General features: G+C 46.1%; 1 protein-coding gene across 1 annotated transcript in view; it reads right to left on the reverse strand.

The window, feature by feature from the left end:
* The window catches only part of LOC129697847 (gamma-aminobutyric acid receptor subunit gamma-3-like), a 252,892-nt gene that overhangs the window by 17,819 nt on the left and 211,388 nt on the right, over positions 1–23,685 (reverse strand). The window contains exon 4 of the mRNA XM_055636508.1: positions 22,244–22,464. Coding sequence (XP_055492483.1) covers positions 22,244–22,464 — 221 coding nt within the window. The remainder of the gene's footprint in view (positions 1–22,243; positions 22,465–23,685) is intronic.

Raw genomic sequence — 23,685 nt, forward strand, 5'->3', positions numbered from 1 at the left:
ACGTCGCCTATCCATGTCCTCCAGAGAGGCTGCCTGAACCCGTTGAGTTACTCCAGCACTTTGTGTTCTTCTCATTTCTTGGCTCCATGGTTTTCAGGTTCTGGCCATTGCAGTGATCATCCAGGTACTTGTTAATAATGTTGAGGTTCCTTGGCTCCACCACCTTTTTCATAATTGAGTTCCACCCCTACTGAAACTCCCCTCTAATCCTTCTAACAATGAACTGTGTTTCTCTTTCAGCGGCACGGTGACACAGTCGTGGAGTAACATCGCCAGAGACCCGGGTTCAATCCGAACAATGGGTGTCTTTTGTACGTTCTGCCTGTTACCTACGTAGATTTTCTCCGGGCGCTCCGGTTTTGATCTCACCCTCCAAACATGTACAGGTTTGTAGGTTAATTTGTTTGGTTTAAATGAATATTGTCCCTGTTCTGTGTAGGATAGAGTTGATGTCCGGGCATCGCAGGTCGGCACGGACTCGGTGGGCGAAAGGGCCTGTTTCCGCGCTGTATCTCTAAACTAAAGTTATATTTCCCCTCAGACCTGTTCTGCCCTCCCCCAAAGAATGCAACCCAAGACTACATTGCATCGTCTGATAAGTATGCTTCTGCAGCCCTGGCAAGCTTCTCATAAATCTTTCCTGCAGTCTCTCCACTGCCAACATATTCTGCTTGCTTTGTGCGGTTCTGTGCACAGTTCCTAAATCATGATCTGGAGCCACGATGAACTGCAGAAGCTGGAATTATGAACCAAAACACAACTGCACCAGAGTAACTCATTGGGGCAGGCAGCATCTGTGGAGGGAATAGACAGATGGCATTTGGGGTCGGGACCCTTCTTCAGACTGATTGTAGTCGGGAGAGAAAGCTGGAAAAGTGCTGTATGGGGTAGGACAAAGCCGGACGAGTGATAGGTGGATACAGGTGAGGAGAAATTGATTGGCAAATGGGTTGGCTGGAGGTGAAAAGGAGACAAAAGGTTGTCAGATAAGGAGTGAAGAGGAGGAGTGACATTTTTTGTTTCAGATTTTTCGTTTTAGAGATTCAGCGTGGAAACTGTTCCTTCAACCGACCAAGCCCACACCGACCAGCGATCCCCACACATTACTGAGCTGGATGATCAGCCATGATCACATTGAATGGCGGTGCAGGCTCGAAGGGCCGAATGGCCTACTCCTGCACCTAATCTCTATGTTTCTATGTCTATCAACACTATCCTACACACACTAGGGACAATTTACACTTATACCAAGCCAATTAACCTACACACCCGAACGACTTTGGAGTGTGCAAGGAAACCGAAGATCACAGAGAAAACCCACACAGCTCTTGTGGAGTTGCTGCCTTCAACTGACAGAGACTCGGGTTCGATCCTGACTACGGGCACTATCTGTACGAAGTTTGTATGTTCACTCCCTGAGCTGAGTTGGTTTTCTCCGGGAGCTCCGATTTCCTCCCACACTCCAAAGGCGTACAGATTTGTAGGAGTAATTGGCTTGGAAAAGTGGTAAATTTCCCCTTGTGATCGCTGGTAGGCACAGACTCTGTGGGCCGAAGGGCCTGTTTCTGCACTGTATCTCCAAACTAAGCTATATTTCCTCTGCATCCATCAGTGTTTTGGTCCTAGCAGTTAGGTGTCGGATTTGATTTGAGCTGTGTGACAGTTTTCATATTCTCTCACATTCTGTCTTTCAACCATGAGACGTGGAGTTTATCTCCCACCGCAAAGAAGGACGGGTACTTAAATAAAAGCTCTCAATCTTTGAAAGCCCACTGCAAATCCTGCATTGACCTTGAGAAAGACTGACCGTATTTAGTTCCAAACTGAAGCAGCTCTGCTTTGCAAGCGCAGCAATAACTTGTTTACGAATACACAAGGAACTGCAGATGCTGGAATGCTCACATTTCAAGTAATGCCTTCCCTACTCACCTCTCTCTCCTGAGGCCCTTCCATCCACATACATTTCTCCCATCATCTTCCAACATTCCCAGTCACCCTACCCCTTCCCCATCTTTCCACCTTCATCTTTCATCTCCGAGTTTCTCCAATTCCCTTTATACTCCCCCCCCCCCCCCCGCCCCTCACCCACCCCCAACCCCTCCTATCCATATCTTTGCCTCTGGATTTACACATCATCACTCCTTCCCTTCTCTCCTCATCTTTCTTATGCCCCTGTCCAACTTTCCCTTGCTTCAAACTCGGAGAATTACGGTAATAGCCAGCCGTAGGTACTCGGGGCTATTTTTTGTACTTGTGGACATTTTTCAACATGCTGAAAAAACCGTCCTGATTTACCTGATGCCCCGAGTACCTAAGGCTGGCATTACGAGCCGCTTCAAATATCTACGGACTCCAAGATACTCGCTATGGACTCACTACGGACATTCTCCGAGTTTGCATCAAGGGGAAAACTATGGAGTATTTGTGAGTAACTCGGGAAAGTGAAACAGGGGCTTAATCACATACCCTTTTGTCTCCTTTTCTCCTCTAGGTTTTGACATTTAGTCCTCCCATCTGTCAACCCCCCTCCCTCCTCTTGCTTGTATCCACCTGTCACTCGCAGGGCTTTGTCCCACCCCTACCTCCCTTTTCCAGCTTGCTTCCGCCTACCCGAATCAGTCTGACGATCAGTCTGAATGGTGTTCTGATCATTCTCTCTGCAGATGCTACCTGTTGAGTTCTTTCAGTATGTTATGCTTTTATCAATAATGTATTATATCAACACCTGTTGAGTTCTTTCAGTATGTTATGCTTTTATCAATAATGTATTATCAACAAGAATTGCTTTCATTAAGCAACTTCAATGAAGCAAAACACAAAAAACCAAACTACACAAAGAGATGTCAAGCAGAAGGAACTGTAGATGCTGGTTTACAAAAAAGACACAGAGTGATCTAGTAACTCTACGGGTCAGGCAGCATCTCTGGAGAACATGGAGAAGCAATATTTCAGGTCAGGACTCTTCCCAAGACTGATTGTAATGGGGGGAGAAAGCAGGAAGAGAGGTAGGGGCAGGGCAAAGCCTGATAGGTGATAGACAAGTCAGGAAGCATCTGCGGAGAGAATCAGATCACGAGGAGGTTTTGATTGACAGCTGGTTGTACAAATGCTAGTGAGATCAGGAGATAAAGGAGGGAAGGTGCATGAAATGTGAAGCCAGAGGAAAGGATGCAGGAGGAAGGAGACAGGGGTAAGTTGAAATGGAAAAGAGGGCAGGATTGTGGGAGAAATGGCTGCACATCCAGTTGGGGCACAGGGAAGAGGGCGTGAGAGGGTGTGAGAGTGAAGAGGGAGGGGGTGCAGGGAGAATGTACAGCCAGCACCTGTAGTCAGGATCAAACCCGGGTCTCTGGTGCTGTGTTGTGTTGCAGCAACTCTACCGCTGCGCCACTCTGCTGAACAAAAAGGTGTGGTTGAGAGGTAGAATTTGGGGGGAGTTAATGGGAATTTGGGGAGGCTAAAACAGGATTAGGGTGGGGTTTGTGCAGAAGGGTGCTTTCTGGTTTTCAGCGGGACAAAGTGCCGGGTCGATGCCGTTTGACTCGTGGATATCTCAGTGCGTTTAGGTCTGAAAGTGATTGCAGAGACAGAGAGGTAAGAATCGGATAAATGGGAATCACGCTGGGAGATGGTGTTGCATCCAGCTGGACTGTGGTAGATAAACATTGGAGTGGGCGATGTGCTCAATCAAATCAGCGGCTACAGACAATCCGAGATAGATATATTGTCATTGTCATGATCACAAAGGACATCATTAGTACCATTGATGAGAGGAGTTACGGCTCTGTGCCAGAGATGAGAACAACTAACAATCTGGTCCAGTAATGAGTATGATTGTAAGACGCAGCAGTCTACACTTAGAATCATTCGCATTGTGGGCCAGTCAAACCCAACTTCCCAATTTGTTCTTCTGCAGTAGGAACCGGTTGCAAAGATTTTTGTCGGCCAACTTGGCTTTTAGGTTATGTTTTGTAATCAGACCATTATAACGTATTAGGTGAACCAGAAAGCATTTATTAAAACCGATGCAGAGAGAATAATACAAACTGCTGCACTCGTTGCATCATCTGCAGGCTGCCGAGCTAAGGGGCCAGCAGGTTGATATCAGTACCAGCGTTCCTACTTTAAATCCCGGACTGGATTACAGGGTGGAATGTGTATTATGCATAATGAAGGTTCACCAGACTGATTCCTGGGATGTCAGGACTTTCATGTGAAGAAAGACTGGATAGACTCGGCTTGTACTCGCTAGAATTTAGACGATTGCGGGGGGATCTTATAGAAACTTACAACATTCTTAAGGGGTTGGACAGGCTAGATGCAGGAAGATTGTTCCCGATGTTGGGGAAGTCCAGGACAAGGGGGTCACAGTTTAAGGATAAAGGAGAAATCCTTTAGGACCGAGATGAGAAAAACATTTTTCACACAGAGAGTGGTGAATCTCTGGAACTCTCTGCCACAGAGGGTAGTTGAGGTCAGTTCATTGGCTATATTTAAGAGGGAGTTAGATGTGGCCCTTGTGGCTAAAGGGTTCAGGGGGTATGGAGAGAAGGCAGGTACAGGATACTGAGTTGGATGATCAGCCATGATCATATTGAATGGCGGTGCAGGCTCGAAGGGCCGAATGGCCTACTCCTGCACCTATTTTCTATGTTTCCATGTTTCTATAATATGTGTGGTGAAGGCTACATTGATAGAGATTAATATGGTTGATCTACAGTTTAGTTTAGTTTAGTTTAGAGATACTGCGCGGAAAGAGGCCCTTTGGCCAACCGAGTCCACACCAACCAGCGATCCCCAAACACACAAACCAATCTCCCTTCTATTGACTCCATTTTTACCTCACACTGTCTCAGCAAGGCCAGCAGCAAAATCAAGGACGAGTCGCACCCTGGCCAGCTTTTGCCATCAGGCAAAAGGTATAGAAGTGTGTAAACACACTCCACCAGATTTGGGGACAGTTTCTTCCCAGCTGTTATCAGGCAACTGAATCATCCTACCACATCCAGAGAGCAGTGCTGAATTCTGATCTACCTCTTTGATGACCCACGGACTATCCTTGCTGGCTTTACCATGCACTAAACATTATTTCCTTATAATGTATCTATACACTGTAAATGGATCGATTGTAATCATGTATAGTCTTTCTGCTGACTGGTTAGCACGCAACAAAAGCTTTTCACTGTAGCTCGGTACACGTGACAATGAACTAAACTAAATGACACTATCCTACACACATTAGGGAGATTTTTCTTTACAATTGCACCAAGCCAATGTACGTCTTTGGAGTGTGGGAAGAAACTGGAGATCCCATGCAGGTCAAGAGTCAAGAATCAAGAATTTGAATTTGAATTTGAATTTGAATTTGATTCCTTCATTGTCATTCAGACCTTTCGGTCTGAACGAAATTTTTTTGCCTGCAGTCATACACAATAATAATAAATAACAAAACACACAATAAACACAAATTAACATCCACCACAGTGAGTTCACCAAGCACCTCCTCACTGTGATGGAGGCAAAGATCTTAGTCTCTGTCTCTTCCCTCATTGTTCTCCCTCTGCGCTGAGGTGATCCAGGCCGAAGATGCTGCCCTCCAGTCCAGCGGACCTCCGTGGTGATGTCGCCGCTGCCGAAAGCCGGAACGCCGCCTCAGCGAGTCAGGCCACCGCTGCCTCAGCTCCGAGTCCCACTGCCTCAGCGAGTCGGGCCACCGGTGCATCAGCTCCGAGACCCACTGCCTCAGCTCCGAGTCCCACTGCCCCAGCTCCGAGTCCCACCGCCTCAGCGAGTCGGGCCACCGCTGCCTCAGCTCCGAATCCCGCTGCATCAGCTCCGAGTCCCGCTGCCTCAGCTCCGAGAGTTTTATTGTCATGTGTCCCAGATAGGACAACAAAATTCTTACTTGCTGCAGCACAACAGAATATGTAAACATAATACAGAACGGGAGATAAAAGTTCAGTGTGTCTGTAGACCATAGACCATAAATAAACAGATAAAGTGCAATGTTAATAATAGACTGTTCAGAGCTTATTTATACATTGTGTGACATCATAGCTTGATGGCTGTGGGGAAGAAACCTGTTCCTGAACCTGGATGTTACAGATTTCAGGCTCCTGTACCTTCTTCCCGATGGTAATGGAGAGATGAGTGTGCGACCAGGATGGTGTGGGTCATTGATTATGTTGGCTGCCTTTTTGAGGCAGCGACTTCGATAGATCCCTTCGATGGTGGGGAGCTCAGAGCCGGTGATGGACTGGGCAGTGGTCACAACTGAGCAGTGGTCACGGGGAGAACGTACAAACTCCGTACAGACAAGCACCCATAGTCAGGATCAAACCCGGGCCTCTGGCGCTGTAAGGCAGCAACTCTACCGCTGCGCTATCGTGCCACCCTCCCCTTTTGTGAGAAGGAGGTTTCGCATTTTGCTGATCACTTGCAGAGACGCTGTGTCGTGAGAAAGTGCAGACAGGATAAAACCGAGATGAGGAGAACTTTTTTCACACAGAGAGTGGTGAATCTCTGGAACTCTCTGCCACAGAGGGTAGTTGAGGCCAGTTCATTGGCTATATTTAAGAGGGAGTTAGATGTGGCTCTTGTGGCCAAGGGGATCAAGGGTATGGAGAGAAGGCAGGTACAGGATACTGAGTTGGTTGATCAGCCATGATCATATTGAATGGCGGTGCAGGCTCGAAGGGACGAATGGCCTACTCCTGCACCTAATTTCTATGTTTCTATGTTTCTATGAAAAACCTCAGGAAAGAATCAATGGCAATTGACGAGATGCATCAAAGACGCTCAAAATTCCTCTCCGTGAAGATCCAAGTCGTGATGATAGATTCTGCAGTTATTCAACAAGTTCATTCATATCAGTAAGATCAATGCCTGCCTTTTTAGCTTTTCATCTACTTGTCGACAAATGTCACCAAACGTTGATGCGAATGCCAAGGGTGGCATTTTCTGCCATTTCCTTTTTTGCACAATTCAATCCTGTCCAACATGTCACTGTTTCATCAGTCGAAACCACCGACAATTAACTTCATTCCCCAACCACAAAATATCATCTTTAATGTCAAATGGTAAAAAAAAATTGAATGCTGTTAAGTGGCCTGTTCAAAAAATTGATTTTTGTGTCAGATTTACTTTAGTTTGGTTTAGTGTAGAGATACAGAGCGGAAATACGACCTTCGGTCTGCCGAGTGTCTGCGCCGACCAGCGATCCCCGCAGATTTGCACTACTCGGACACGCACTAGCGGCAATTAACAATAATACCAAGCCAATTAACCTACAAACCTGTACGTCTTTGGAGTGCAGGAGGAATCTGGAGATTCAGGAGAAAACCCACGTGGGTCACGGCGAGAATGTACGTACAGACAGCACCCATGGGTTGGGTTGATCCCGGGTCTCTGGCGCTGCAAGGCAGCGTCTCTACCGCTGCGCCACAGGGTTGCCCAAGTGCCCAGTGGCGGAGTACCTGCAATATCATGTGGTTTCTTTAGTGGGTGAGTCAAGAAGAGATGCCTGCAGGAACGAGGTGGAAGGGAATAAAACCAGCTGTGTAGGAAGGAACTGCAGATGTGGGTTTAAACCGGAGATAGTCACAAAAAGCTGGAGTAACTCAGCGGAGCAGACATCATCTGTGGTGAAAGGGAATCGGTGATGTTTTGGGTCGAGACCCTTCTTCAGACTGCGAGTTGCCCAAGCGAAATATGAGCTACACAGAGGTATGGATATTGATTTCTCTGACTTCAAGTAACCGTTGCATCCCCTCTCTATCCATCCATCCCCCACCCTAGTCGATGTACTAAGTTCAAAGTCATCTTGTTGCGTCTCATTGTCTGTAACTCGTTTTCACCGAGCCCACAGCGAACAATTTTTCCTTTATCATTGTAACCTTTTTGCATTTGTTTTTTTCATTTGCTCCATATCATTGTCTATGTCTTTTGTTTCCCTTTCCCCTGACTCCCAGTCTGAAGAAGGGTCTCAACCTGTGTCTTTTCTCCAGAGATGCTGTCTGACCCGCTGAGTTAGTCCAGCTTTTTGTGTCTATCTTCAGGCATCCTTTCTGCTCATTCCACATTATCGATTTCATGAGGAAATGCTGCCGTATTAACTACGCCACGTCCAGTTGAAGAAGGTGCTTTGAACAAAATGTTATTGAAAGGAATAGCAAATAAACAATTTCCCTTTCCCATGGCCATTGACATACTGGCAAGTGGAAATATAACTGCCTATAATTGCTGGCTTGGGTTTAGGTTTATTATTGCCACTCAGGTACAACATAAAGCTTTGCTTTGCATGCCATCAAATCAGATCAGATAATACTCTACATAAATACAATCATCAATCCCCAGTACCATAGATAGAGCAAAGGGGAAGATACAGAGTTCAGAATATGAGTATAGAAGTTGGGATGTAATGTTAGAAATTGTACAAGGCGTTGGTGAGGCCAATTCTGGAGTATGGTGTACAATTTTGGTCGCCTAATTATAGGAAGGATGTCAACAAAATAGAGAGAGTACAGAGGAGATTTACTAGAATGTTGCCTGGGTTTCGGCAACTAAGTTACAGAGAAAAGTTGAACAAGTTAGGGCTTTATTCTTTGGAGCGCAGAAGGTTAAGGGGGGACTTGATAGAGGTTTTTTTAAATGATGAGAGGGATAGACAGAGTTGACGTGGAAAAGCTTTTCCCACTGAGGGTAGGGAAGATTCAAACAAGGGGACATGACTTGAGAATTAAGGGACTGAGGTTTAGGGGTAACATGAGGGGGAACTTCTTTACTCAGAGAGTGGTGGCTGTGTGGAATGAGCTTCCAGTGAAGGTGGTGGAGGCAGGTTCGTTTTTATCATTTAAAAATAAATTGGATAGTTATATGGATGGGAAGGGAATGGAGGGTTATGGTCTGAGCGCAGGTATATGGGACTAGGGGAGATTATGTGTTCGGCACGGACTAGAAGGGTCGAGATGGCCTGTTTCCGTGCTGTAATTGTTATATGGTTATATGGTTATTATATTAGACTAGAGTTCTCAGCACAAGAGCACCCCAGTTCCCTAGACAAATCCAATGTCTGCAATGGGGTAGTATGAATCAGAAGGTAACCTAATTAATGGAAGTAAAGTATCCTGAAGCCTGATAACGGAGAGAAAGAAGCTGTTCCTGAAGGGCCTGTCCCACTTGGGTGTCATTTGCGTGTCACGCAGATGGCGCGCAAAGTTTTTGAACATCCCAAAATCCTGGGGCACCGCGAGCGACCGCGGGTGACTGCCTACGTCACCGCGTACCATGCGCGCATCACGTGCACCTCACAAAGTGCGCATCGTGCGTCGTGACGCGTGAACGATGTCACGTGAATGACGCACAAATGACGCCCGTGTGGGACAGGCCCTTGAGTCTGGTGATGCATCATTTGTAGCTTCCGTATCATTTGCCCGGCAGGAGCATGTGATCCATATCCCTCTATTCCCTGCATATCCACGTGTCTCTTCTGTAACACTATCATATCTGCCTCCACCATCACCCCTGGCAGTGCATTCCTGGCACCCAACACTCTCTGTGCAAAAACCTGCCCTACACATATTGAAACGTTATCCCTACAGCTACGTCCTTTAGTCTATGACATCTCCACTCTGGGAGGAAGGTTCCAAATGTCTACCCTATCTATTCCTTCTCATCTTTTTATACACACTTCTATCAGATCTCCCATCAGGCTCCGACACTCGAGAGAAGGCAATCCATGTTTGTCCTCATAGCGAATACCTTCTTATCTCGGCAGCTGTCTGGTAAATCACTGTTGCACCCCTCTTCAATGCCTCCAAATTCTTCCTTTAATGGGCCGACTAGAACCGCACACAAAAAACCACCAGACATTTACGTGAGAAGCCCACGACGTTGACGCTTTGATTTCGATAATCAAGGAGACAGTAATACAGAGAGACAATACATAGAGAAAATAGGACCTGTGTGAGTGAGGCTGATTGCGCCAGTTTGAAAAAAAATCCATTAAGATAAGAGATTTGTTGTGCGGTTGATTAAAGAGGCTTTCAGTCGTCCGTGCCGTCTATAGGCTGTGAAAGTGCCTTTGACAGCAATGTTGGCAGCTGCCTCTCATTTATGCAGGACAGGGTCACAGAATCCCTCAACTGCACCCTTCACCTTCAAATGCAAAGTGCCTTGACAGCAAATTATTACAATGGGCCATTTTATAATCCAGTATCTGCACACGGTGGACGCCTTGATTGTAATCATTTATAGTCGTTCCGTTGACTGGATAGCACGTAACAAAAAACTTTTTAACTGTGCCTCGGTAAACTAGGCTAAACTAAGAAGCATCTAGACGCATACTTGAGTGGCTAATGCCCCTGTCCCACTTAGGAAACCTGAACAGAAACCTCTGGAGACTTTGCGCCCCACCCAAGGTTTCCATGCGGTTCCCGGAGGTTGCAGGTGGTTGCCGGAGGTTGCAGGTAGTGGCACCAGGTTTGGAGACTGACAAAAACCTCCGGGAACCGCACGGGAACCGCACGGAAACTTGGGTGGGGAACAAAGTCTCCAGAGGTTTCCGTTCAGGTTTCCTAAGTGGGACAGGGGCATAAGGCAGAGAATACTATCCAAAGTGGGTGAACCCATCCTCACCAATCTCATTCACCTACTTTGGGTTGATAGTATCTTACAATGCTATTCCTTCGAACATAGGCACAAAAAGCTGGAGTAACTCAACGGGTCAGACAGCATCTCTGGAGAAAAGGAATAGGTGATGTTTCGGGTCGAGACCCTTCTTCGACCAGGATATGCGACTGATCTTTACCCCCTCCCCCTGTCTGCGCCTTAAACATGTTAATTAATTAATTGTTTTTTTGTTTTTTTTTTAAATTAGAGATACAGCTTAGGAACACGCACTTTTGGCCCACTAAGTCCGTTCCGACCAACAATCCCTGCACATTAACAAAATTATACAAGTCTCAGACAAAACTCTGAACATTAATAACCCATTATCTGTTATTTGCACCATATCAGTTCATTTATTCATGTGTTTTATAGTCAATGCCTACTATGTTCTGTTGTGCTGAAGCACAGCAAAAATATCATTGTCCTATCAGGGACACATGACGATAAACTCACTTGAACTTGAACTTGAACATGCACTAGGGACAAGTTACACTTATACCAAGTATACAAGCCCAAGCCAACTAACCTACAAACCTGCACGTCTTTGGATTGTGTGGGTGGAAACTGAAGATCTTGGAGAAACCCCACACGGTCCTGTGGAGAACGTACAAATTCCGTACAGACAAGCACCCGTAGTCGGGATCGAACCCGTGTCTCTGGCACTGCAAACGCTGTAAGGCGGCAACTCTACCGCTGCGCCAGCATGCCGCGCTGTTAAGTTTTTAAGATAGACAAAAATGCTGGAGAAACTCAGCGGGGTGAGGCAGCATCTGTTCTGCTGAAATAAATGTTAACTTGGATCTCTTCACACAGATGCTGACTGATCTATTGAGGATTACTAATATCTGTAGATTTTACCTCCCGCTGCCTCGGCAGGGCCAGCAGCATAATCAGGGACAAGTCGCAGCCCGGCCACTCCCTCTTCTCCCCTCTCCCATCGAGCAAAAGGTATAGAGGTGTGAAAACACACACACCTCCAGATGCAGGGACAGTTTCTTCCCAGTTGTTATCAGGCAACATAATCATCTTACCACAACTGGAGGGCAGTCCTGAACTACTATCTACCTCATCAGTGACCCTCGGACTATCTTTGATCAGACTTTGCTGGCTTCACCTTGCGTTGAACGTTATTCCCTTATCATGTACCTTCGCACTGTAAATCACTCAATTGTAATCAAGCATTGTCTTTCCGCTGACTGAATAGCACGCACTCTACCTTGTCCACGTGACAATAAGCTGAACTGAAACAGGATTTTCATCCAAAAATGAGAGATTTCAGATTTCTGCAAATGGAAAATCTGGAGTTGTTCACTCTGAGGCAAACAAGGTGGAGAGGAGATTTAACATGAGATGGACAAGGTCATGGCTGGTTCATAGTGGAAAGATGTTCCGATTCAAGATTAAAGAAGAAATATTAATAAAAGAATAAATTATAAAGGGGTTGTGACGTCAGGGACGATGCCAGGTTCGGCAGTGACCACACCGACACTCTCAGTGTGGTGAACTCACGTGATATATTTTCCTTACTGTGATAAGAAAGTCCAGGACCACATGGGGAGGGGCCATCAGGGCTCATGTGCGGAGGCACTAGTGATCTCAGGCTTGTCCTGGCAGCTCAGTCCTGATCTCAATGGAGCACACTTGGCGACCTCAGGCTTCTCCCTGCAGTTCACCCTTGCCTCCAGAGGAGGCACTGGTGGTCTCAGGTTTATCCTCGTGGCTAATCCTTGAGGCTTGAAGAGGTGACGCTGGCTGTCTTTGGATTATCCTGGCGGCTCAGTCTTTTCCTCTGTGTGTGGGCGCAGACCATCATTGGACAGGGAAATGGCGCTGGCAATCTCAGGCTTGACCTGGCCACTCGGTTTTAGCCTCAGGGGTGTCGCTGGCTGTCCATGGCTTCTTACAGGCAGTCCAGTCCTGACCACACAATGGCACTCGTGGTCTTGGGCTTGTCCCAGTGGCTCAGTCACCCTCCAACCTCTGACCGGGGAACACAGCTAGCAGGCAGGCCCCGCACTTCCTCAACCTCTCAACATCCCAACCTCTCCCTTCTCCCCTCTGGCTACAATGCCTGGGTTCTTTCACAAGAGCACAGTAGAGAGCATGCTGACCGGTTGCATCGTGGCTTGGTTCGGCAACTTGAGCGCCCTGGAGAGGAAAAGACTACAGAAAGTAGTAAACACTGCCCAGTCCATCATCGACTCTGACCTTCCTTCCATCGAGGGGATCTATCACAGTCGCTGCCTAAAAAAGGCTGGCAGTATCATCAAGGACCCACACCATCCTGGCCACACACTCATCTCCCTGCTATCTTCAGATAGAAGGTACAGGACCTGAAGACTGCAACAACCAGGTTCAGGAATAGCTACTTCCCCACAGCCATTAGGCTATTAAACTTGGCTCGGACAAAACTCGGAACATTAATAGCCCATTATCTGTTATTTGCACTTCATCAGTTTATTTATTCATGTGTGTATATATTTATATAATGGTATATGGACACACTGATCTGTTCTGTAGTCATGCCTGCCATGTTCTGTTGTGCTGAAGCAAAGCAAGAATTTAATTGTCCTATCAGGGCCACATGACAATAAGCTCTCTTGAATCCTCTTGAATCTTGAATCTTGAAGGAGTAGCCTGATGAGGTTCAGCAGAGCTGAACCAACACCAGCAAATTGAACCCAATTGTTACAGGTCAGGACTCTTCTTCCTGAAATGTCACCCATCCCTTTTCTCCAGATATGCTGCCTGACCCACTTTGTGTCTGTCTTCTGTATAAACCACCATTTGCAGTTCCTTTCTACACACTAAATGTTAGTTACTACTTTAAAAAAGTGCTGTGACTCTTGGCAAGATAATCCTGGGTCTATAGCTTGTCTTAAAAAGATTGCGTTAGAGCATCAAGTCCTGAATAGGACAAATCTGAAGGTCAGCCAGTGTTGTCCAATGTGTTCCATTTATCCTGATTGACTTCAATTCTGAATCAGGGAGAGCAATATAATAGTGGACACCAAAAGCTGGAGTAACTCAGCAGGACAGGCAGCATCTTTGGAGAGAAGGTAGACAAAAATGCTGGAGAAACTCAGAGGGTGCGGCAGCATCTATGGAGCGAATTAAATAGGCGACGTTTCATGCCGAAACCCTTCTTCAGACTGAAAGTCACGGGAAAGGGAAACGAGAGATATAGACGGTGATGTGGAGAGATAAATTGAATTGAATTGAATCCTTTATTTGTCATTCAGACTTTTCGGTCTGAACGAAATGTTGTTGCCTGCAGCCATACATGTAATAATAAACAACACACAATAAACACAAATTAACATCCACTACAGTGAGTTCACCAAGCACCTCCTCACTGTGATGGAGGCAAAAGTCTTAGAGTTACTGTCTCTTCCCTCCTCTTCTCCCTCTGCGCTGAGGCGATACCCCACCAGGATGGTAAGTCAGTCCCGCGGTTCAAGCTCCGCGGCCCGGGGGTGGTCGAAGCTGCCGCCCTCCAGTCCAGCGGATGCAGTTGTTGCCACGGGAGCTCCAGAAAACAGGCACCAGCCTGTGACCCGCGAGCTCCCGACGATGTCGTCCACTGGCCCGCGGCCGAACCCCGGATTCAGGTCGCCGCCGCCAGAACGCCGCCTCAGCCACCGGAGCATCATCTCCGCCCCGCACCGGGCCGCATCGTCTCCGCCCCGCACCGGGCTGCCCCCACGGGAGCGCCTTCCAGCCGGGACCCAGGCCGCCCTCACGGGAGCGCCCAGCCGTTAGCCGCGCCGCCCACACGGGAGTGTCTCAGCCCCGCGCCGTCCGCCCTCACCGGAGCGCCGAGTCGTGCCGCTGCCCGAACGTCGCCGCACCTCGAAGACGGCCAGCCTGGCTGGCTCTACCTCCGGATCCTCGATGTCGGTTGGAGGCTGCCAGCTCCGCCATTAGGCCTCAGCTCAGGCGGGGGAAGAGAAGGGGGATACCACAAAAAAGTTGCATTCCCCCGAAGGGAGAGACAAAAAGCCCTGTTTCACCCCCCGCCATACACATAACACCTCCTAATAACCAAAAATGTAACTGAACTAGACAAAAAAAAACAACACAAAAAAGTAAAAACAGACAGACTGCAGGCGAGAAGGAAACAGGTTATTGTTAGCTGTTTGTTGGGTGAAAACAAGAAGCTGGTGCGATTTGGGTGGCGGTGGGATGGAGACAGGGATTGCCAGGGTTACTTGAAGTTAATGAAATCAATATTCATACACCTGAATATTGATTTGGCCAAGCAAAATATGAGCTGTTCGTCCAATTTTCGTTCAGCCTCACTCTGACAATGGAGGAGACCTAGGATAGAAAGATCAGTGTGGGATTGGGAAGGAGAATTAAAGTGTTTAGCTACCGAGAGATCAGGTATGTCCAGGCAGACTGAGTTAAGGTGTTCAGTGAAATGACCACCCAGTATATGTTTAGTAATAGTGGATGCAGTTCTTTCAAAATGGGAGATAATCAGACACAGTTCCACACTAATCAATTGGCATTATTAATTCAAGGATTACAAGTTTAATCACAAGATATAGGAATTGACGAATCTAGGAGTGAAGCACGTTCACAGGCCCTTTGTTTTGCAGGCCATTATTATTCATAATTTGCAAAAAATGGACCTATTTACAAAAATTAAAATTGGCTGTCTGCATTTTGACCTATGCTTCCTATATTACAACGGCGAGCACACTTCAGAAGTATTGTATTGTTCCCCGGAATACTTTGGGATATTCTGCGGTCATGAGATGTCCTTTACTAATCAGGACCTTCTTCATACCTTCAACTTGGTGTTTGGGTTCAATCTGTGGCGTGCATTGTTAGTACTTTCTACCACTCAACGAGGGACTCTCTCAGTCACCTAATTCCTATTTTGTTCTGATAATTGCATCCTGCATCAAAACTTAGAACTATATTAGAAATGTGGTCTGTTTAGTAAATGATGCATGTTTAGTAAATTATAAATGCAATGTATTACAACTCCATGGTGATGACATCCAGCAAGTACCAAATCTCCAACCATCTCCCTTAACCTCTTAAGCGACCTCCCTTAATCTGCAGATTAACCTCTTTGACTTAATCTGTAGATACTGTAATTCTATGACCACTGAAGTAAACAGTACTTCTCCAAATTAAATGTCACCTGACTTTGTTTATATATTTCCAAGCTTTCATTAACATAGCATTCTTCTTCACTCAACTATCGATAATGCCTATAAATTTAACTAATTCACATTTCACACAGTAATTTCGGAGAGTTTATTGTCATGTGTCCTTGACAGGACAATGAAATTGTTGCTTTGCCTCAGCACAACAGAACATAGTAGGCATTGACTACAAAACAGATCAGTGTGTCCATATACCGTTATATACGTAAATACACACATGCATCAATATAAACTGATAAAGTGCAAATAACAGATAATGGGTTATTAATGTTCAGAGTTTTGTCCGAGCCAAGTTTAATAGCCTGATGGCTGTGGGGCAGTAGCTATTCCTGAACCTGGTCGTTGCAGTCTTCAGGCTCCTGTACCTTCTACCTGAAGGTAGCAGGGAGATGAGTATGTGGCCAGGATGGTGTGGGTCTTTGATGAAACTGCCAGCCTTTTTGAGGCAGCGACTGCGATAAATCTCATCGATGGAAGGAAGGTCAGAGCCGATGATGGACTGGGCAGTGCTTACTACTTTTTGTAGTCTTTTCCTCTCCAGGGCGCTCAAATTGCCAAACCAAGCCACGATGCCATTGGTCAGCATGCTCTCTACTGTGCACCTGTAGAAGTTAGAGAGAGTCCTCCTTGACAAACCGACTCTCTGTAATCTTCTCAGGAAGTAGAGGCGCTGATGTGCTTTCTTAATAATTGCATCAGTGTTCTCGGACCAGGAAAGATCTTCAGAGATGTGTACGCCCAGGAATTTGAAGCTCTTGACCCTTTCAACCATCGACCCGTTGATATAAATGGGGCTGTGGGTCCCCATCCTACTCCTTCCAAAGTCCACAATCAGTTCCTTGGTTTTGCTGGTGTTTAGGGTCAGGTTATTGTGCTGGCACCATATGGACAGTTGCTCGATCTCCCTTCTATACTCTGACATCCCCATCAGTGATACGCCCCACAACAGTGTTGTCGTCAGCGAACTTAATGATGGAGTTCGCACTATGACCGGCTACGCAGTCATGAGTATAGAGTGAGTACAGCAGGTTGCTGAGCACGCAGCCTTGAGGTGCTCCCGTGCTGATTGTTATCGAGTCTGACACATTTCCACCAATATGAACAGACTGTGGTCTGTGAATGAGGAAGTTGAGCATCCAATTGCAGAGGGATGTGCAGAGACCCAGTTCTGCGAGTTTGGTAACCAGCTTGGAGGGGATGATTGTATTAAATGCCGAGCTGTAATTATTGAATAACATCCTGACATATGAGTTTTTGTTGTCCAAGTGGTCCAGAGTGGAGTGGAGAGCCAGCGAGATCCCATCCACCGTTGATCTGTTGTGGCGGTAAGCAAACTGCAGTGGGTCCAGGTTTTTGTCGAGGTAGGAGTTGATTTGCGCCATGATCAACCTCTTAAAGCACTTCATCACCACAGGCGTTAGTGCCACTGGTCGATAGTCATTGAGGCACGTCCCCTTACTCTTCTTGGGGCTGGTTTCCATTTAGTTTACTAGCTCAACATGAAAAGGGGGTCCATTGGATAACAGATCTGGAACATGAGATGAGATTGGTGATAACTCAGGAAATTGGGAAGTTTTTGGGGAAGAGTGGTTGTGATTTTTTGCGTGTAAGAAGGAACTGCAGATGCTGGTTTACTACGAAGATAGACACAAATTGCTGGTGTAACCTGAATTAATAAGGGGTAAGCCATTTAGAATGGAGACGAGGAAACACTTTTTCACACAGAGAGTTGTGAGTCTGCCTCAGTCTGAGTCCCGGTCTGAATTCTCTGCCTCAGAGGGCGGTGGAGGCAGGTTCTCTGGTTACTTTCAAGAGAGAGCTAGATAGGGCTCTTAAAAATAGCGGAGTCTGGGGATATGGGGAGAGGGCAGGAACGGAGTACTGATTGGGGATGATCAGCCATGATCACATTGAATGGCGGTGCTGGCTCGAAGGGCCGAATGGCCTACTCCTGCACCTATTGTCTATTGTCTATTGTAACTCAGCGAGTCAGGTTGTTGGTGATATCAGCTCTTTTTTGTAAATTAGGTATCAAATTAAATTTAGGGTGTCATAGCGGCATAGTGGTAGAGTTGCTGCCTTACAGCACAAGAGTGTCAGCTTTGAACCTGACTATTGGTGCTGTCTGTACAGAGTTTGTATGTTCTCCCTGTGACCGCGTGGGTTTTCTCCGGGTCCTCCGGTTTCCTCCCACACTCCAAAGACGTACAGGTTTGTAGGTTAATTGACTCCGGTAAAATTATATATCGTCCCTCGCTTACTGTACAGGGAGATTGCTGGTCAGACTGGACTCGGTGGGCCGAAGGTTCTGTTTCCGTGCTGCATCTCGAAAGTCTAAAGTTTATTTTCCAATACTCCAGCTATCTTAGAAAGATTTGAATATATTATGTACAGCTATTCCACTTTGTCACTCTTACTCAATAGTCCTTTTGTCTTGTCCTCGACATGGAGTATACTCTTTGAGGTTTTTCCAGTGTGTCTGCTTCCAGTAATTGGGGAATTGGGTAAATACAAAATCAGAAAGGATGCTGCAGTACATTTGAATTGCTCTCAACATATCTTCACCTTAAATGACCTATCCAACAAACAGCTACTAAATTCCCCTGTTAATATTCACAATCTCTGCTTCCACTATCACCCTAGTCACTTTAATCTGTGCATTTTCCAAATGCTCTTGCTATTCCCTCCCCCCCCACCCACCCACCTCCCCAACTTGACTTGAAATTCTGATGAGACACTCTCTACTTTGAAACTAGAGAAAAATACTTCAAATGCTTAGTTCCTCCCTTGATAACGTGTCATCTCCAGAAACCTTCAAGTGTCTCTTATATTTCAAATTATTTTATACCTGCTTGTTACCGATGTATTTATAGACATGCTTGACATTTCTTTTCACATTCCCTGGTGTCTTCATTTAGTTTCTTTTATTGTCCATTTCTGACTCACTCCTTCACATTTGTGTATGCGTTCTTTGCCAGAGCATTGTATTCTACAAGCAGTTTTGGCCCAGAACCTCCTATCAATGGTAAACCGATGTTGACCTGCGAGAGAAGACCAAGCTTGTACTGTGCGGATTTCCCATGCCAAGTTGCTGGAGAGTCTTGACACTTGTTTAGTTTAGTTTAGTTTAGTTTCGAGATACAGCGTGGAAACAGGCCCTCCGACCACACCGACCAGCGATCCCCGCACATTAACACTATCCTACACTAGGGACGATTTACACTTACACCGAGCCTTTGGAGTGTGGGATGAAACCGAAGTTCTCAGAAAGAACCCACGCAGTCAAGGGGAGAATGTACAAACTCCGTACAGACAGCACCAGTGGTCGGGATCAAACCTGGGTCTCTTGCGCTGTAGGTGCTGTAAGGCGGCAACTCTATCGCTGTGCCACCGTGCCACTGCTCGGAAACAAAGGCTTTCTCCTTGGAAGTTGAGCCATGTTATGGTGACAGGATGAAGGGGTAGGAGGAAATGATACCAATATACCAATCTGGATAAACTAGGGCCACAGCTCAGCTGGCTGTCAAATTGTTGTTGACATCTCTAGCATATGGTATAGGGCTTTCAAAACAAGCCCTTCTGTGTCACATGCAAAAGAATGTTTCCCCTGTTTTCAATCTTTAATGGATGCTGACTACCTCATTAACAAATATAAGATAAACTCCTGTCTCCAAAGTACTTTTTGAACTGCATTGCTATACGTTTGAGGAAAAGTCCACAACCGATGTTAATGAAACTGCTATAAGTTCTTAAAAACACAGCTTATGGGCGATTTATTTAGCCAACTGCCGGTGACTGTAATAATCGTAGCAGGTCGCCACAAAAACCCGGCGACAACCTACGTCATCCTGGCGACAACCTACGATAGCGCCTAGGTCAGGAGATGTCAAGCTACGCTCATTGGCGTCAAACCCACTGTCGCAGGATGTTGAACAGTTAGCGGTGACCAGAAAGACGCTACGAATTTTTGCGCGACTGAGGAGACTATTCCCGGCGACCAACGGAGAACATGTGGCGACAAACCAGTCGCCTGTTGTTGCCTAAAAAAACGCCTAAGTGGGACAGGCCCACAAGGGGAGAAAATTAGAAGAGAGGGATTAGTTTTAAGTTGCTTTTATACAAAGGCAACGCACACTCCGTTCTAAATTGTCTTCTGGAGTATTATGTCATCTGTAACAAATGATTTGCATCTCAGGAAAGCGGACTAAAGTTTAGGCGGGAGATTACATCATTAAATGTGACAAGCAAATGTATTTAAAACTTTAATCTTTCACTCCTTTTTGGCGGCAGACTGTGTCTCCATGCTTATTATGCACTGACGGAGACAGACAGACACAAAAAGCTGGTGTAATGGGCCTGTCCCACTTAGGCAACTACAGGAGACTATGCAGTCGCCACATGTTCGTGGGTGGTTGCCGGGGAGTCGCCTTCATGGTCGTGAGATGTTTCCCGCATTCTGTGTACTATGGTTAATGGGCCTGTCCCACTTAGGCAACTACAGAAGACTATGCAGTCGCCACATGGTCGCGGGTGGTTGCCGGATAGTCGCCTTCATGGTCGTGAGATGTTCCCGCATTCTGTGAACTAGTCGCAGCCTCGTTATGGTCTCCGTGAATTTTTCAACATGTTGAAAAATTAGCGGTGACTAGAATGAAGCCGCCGTGGAGAGTAGCGAGAATTCTCGTGCCGTGCGTGGGTCGCCAGGAGGTCCTAGTGGATTGCCAGGAGGTCGAAGGATCTCGGAGGTTCTCATAGGTTGTAGCCGGTGCTGACCGGTGGGTTTCATTGGGGAAGAAAAGGTGAGCAGTAGTTTTCAGAACCAAGGATAACCGACCGGTAATGTTAAATGTCCGCCGAGCTTCACAGCCGTGTATCTCTGGCTTCTTAAAAGTTGTCTCTCCCTCCTTCTCCCCCCTTCTCCCCCCTTCTCCCACCCTCTCTTAAAGGACTTACCATACACTGTGCTTTAGCCGTCTTTGTACAGCCTTGGCTTTGCACCACATGAATTTTTAAGACAGTGCTCCTCTCGCTTGCCCTGTCCCCCGCTTGCATAACAGGCTGGAGAAGGAAGCCATGTGTTTGTATGTGTTCCACTCTGACAGTCGCCGTTCCAGTTGCTGTTTTTACAGGCGACTGCCGGCAACTTGACGGTCACCGGCAGTCCGCTGAAAAATTGCCTAAGTGGGACAGGCCCATTACTCAGCGGATCAGCCAGCATCTCCGGAGAAAAGGAATAGGTGATGTTTCAGGTCGAGACCCTTCTTCAGACCGAGAGTCAGGGGAGAGGGAACTGACAGACATGGAACGGTACTTAGAACATATTAATGAAAGATAAGCAAAAGGACAGATCAAAGTCTTTGCATATCCTTCAATAATTTGTTTTAGTGGACGTATCATATTGTTTAAGAAAGAACTGCAGATGCTGGTAAAATGGAAGGTAGACACAAAATGCTGGAGTAACTCAGCGGGTCAGGCAGCACCTATGGAGAGAAGGAATTGGTGACATTTTGGGTCGAGACACAAAACGTTGCAAATTCCTTCTCTCCATAGATGCTGCCTCACCCACTGAGTTACTCCAGCATTTTGTGTCTGCACACCTTTTTATACCTCACTGTCCCCTCTCTCCTGAATCTGAAGGAGGGTCTTGACCCGAAATGTCACCTATTCCTTTTCTCCAGAGATGCTGCCTGACCCGCTGAGTTACTCCAGGTTTTTGTGTCTATCTTCAGTGGAAGGCTGCTCAATAGTAAACATGGATATGGTGGGCTCAATGGCCTGTTTCTATGTTGTACAATTCTTGGATTTTACCGTGCTCTCCTGTAATGCAGTGCAATGCAGATAATAGCTTGAACGCCATCACAAAAAAGCCTGGCTCCGCTCCCACCTCACTAGAACTTCCTGGGCACCGTGAATGGGAAAGAATTTCATTGAATTTCTCCAACAACATAATGGTTGAACACAAATTCAAAACCAACGCTAGGGTGGGCGTAGGGAAGGGTAGTGGGATATATCTCCGCTTTTTTCACTTCTTTGTTAGTTCAGGGGTTTTTTCTTTTTTCTCTTTTGTGTCTTTTTCGAAATTCTCTCTTTTCTTTTTCTTTTCTTCTTCCTTTCCCTTCTTTCCTTTTTTACTCTTGTTCCCGATTTAGTTATCAGTTTATAAAATGTTAAAATTGAAGCTGTACGAAAATTGCATCATTGTTATGTCGATTACTTTCTCCTTGCACAATTGCTTCTAATAAAATAAATATTAAAAAATTAAAAATTAAAAATAAATTAAAAAACATAAAAATAATTTGGCGGAACCAAGTTGTCCTCAAAATGGTTTAGATTGTTAAAATAGGAGGGAGTTAAACATTTTTGTTACATTGTAAGTCGTTTCTTAAACTTACCTCAAGGTATACAAGATTTTCCCATCGTTCCATATCCTAAGTAGCTGATTCGGTGTGGTGATCCAATGAGCGTCGGCCATCTTGGAGTTTCTGAAGATGGTGTCTGGTACCCATATGAGGCCCACCATGTTGCTGTTCAGAGTGATTAGTTTCATCGTACTGTTGAACCGTAGGCGACTGTCAATCCAGGTTTGAGCAAAAAAGATGTCGATCGTATACTCCTGCAAAAAGAAAAGGCAGTGCTTGTTTAAGACTGAACATGAATGGAATAAATGCATAAGTCATAAAGTGATTGGAGCAAAATTAGGCCATTCGGCTCATCAAGTGTACTCCACCATTCAATCATGGCTAATCTATTTCTTCCCGTACTAATCAAGAATTGATCTATCTGTGTCATGAAAATAATCCATTGACTTGGCCTCCACAGCCTTTTGTGGCAAAGAATTCCATAAGTTCACCACCCTCTGACTAATCTGACTCCAAATCTCCTACCTAAAGGAACATCTTTTAATCCTGAGGCTATGGCCTCTAGTCCTGGACTTTCCCACTGGTGGAAACATCCCCTCCACATCAATAGCCAAGGAGAATAATTCTTGGCCCCGTGTCCCATCTGTCCATGTTTGGCCCATGTCCCTTTAAACTTTCAGATCCATGTACCTGTCCAAATGTTATTTAATTGTTTTTTACAATGTTTTTATAGTGATGTGCTTTGACATTCTATTGGGGAATTTTGGAAATTTGCTACTCCTATATTTAGGCTAAATGATCTTAACGTGTTAACATGGATCAGTGGGAGTCACCCTCTTGGGAGTCAAGAAACAAGAGATTAGAGTACAAAATGAAGGCCAACAATCCCAAACAGTACTGTAAAGGTGTCCCTTTAAATGAGGTTCATATGGTGTGTAGAAGGACCCATCCCATCTTGAATTCAGATGATTCTTTCTCTCCCATGTATTTAGTCAATATTTGTCCAACACAGTGGGCAGGTGCTATAGACCTGCACGGGAAGGTAGACGCTCCCGCCCCCACGAGTCATGGGCAGACGGGGCTCGTCAGCATGGGATGGGATGGTAGTCCATCTAGGAGAGGGAAAACTGATTTAAAACCTCCACTGCCTTGTGGCCATATCCAGTCATAGAAAAGGCTCCTGGAGTAAACCTCAAGAAAATCCGGAGCCGGAGCCCCTAAGGCAATTTGTCGTTGTCTACAACCTCGCTCTGGCAGCTCCTGCAATGGACCTGCTGTTCCTTTGGATCGATCAGCGACGTGGAGAGGGGGGACGTGCTGCATGGGCAACAGCCTGTCCTCCATATAACATCGCCCAGGCTTGCATCCGACCAGGATGAACACCCATGGTCAGTCATGACCGAGAGGAGCCTCCTACTACTTCAAAAGTGTTTGTTCACAGAATGCTCTGGCATATGCTGAAGTAATTGAAGGAA

Source organism: Leucoraja erinacea, chromosome 6 (genome assembly GCF_028641065.1).
Source record: "Leucoraja erinacea ecotype New England chromosome 6, Leri_hhj_1, whole genome shotgun sequence".
Taxonomy (NCBI): Eukaryota; Metazoa; Chordata; class Chondrichthyes; order Rajiformes; family Rajidae; genus Leucoraja; species Leucoraja erinaceus.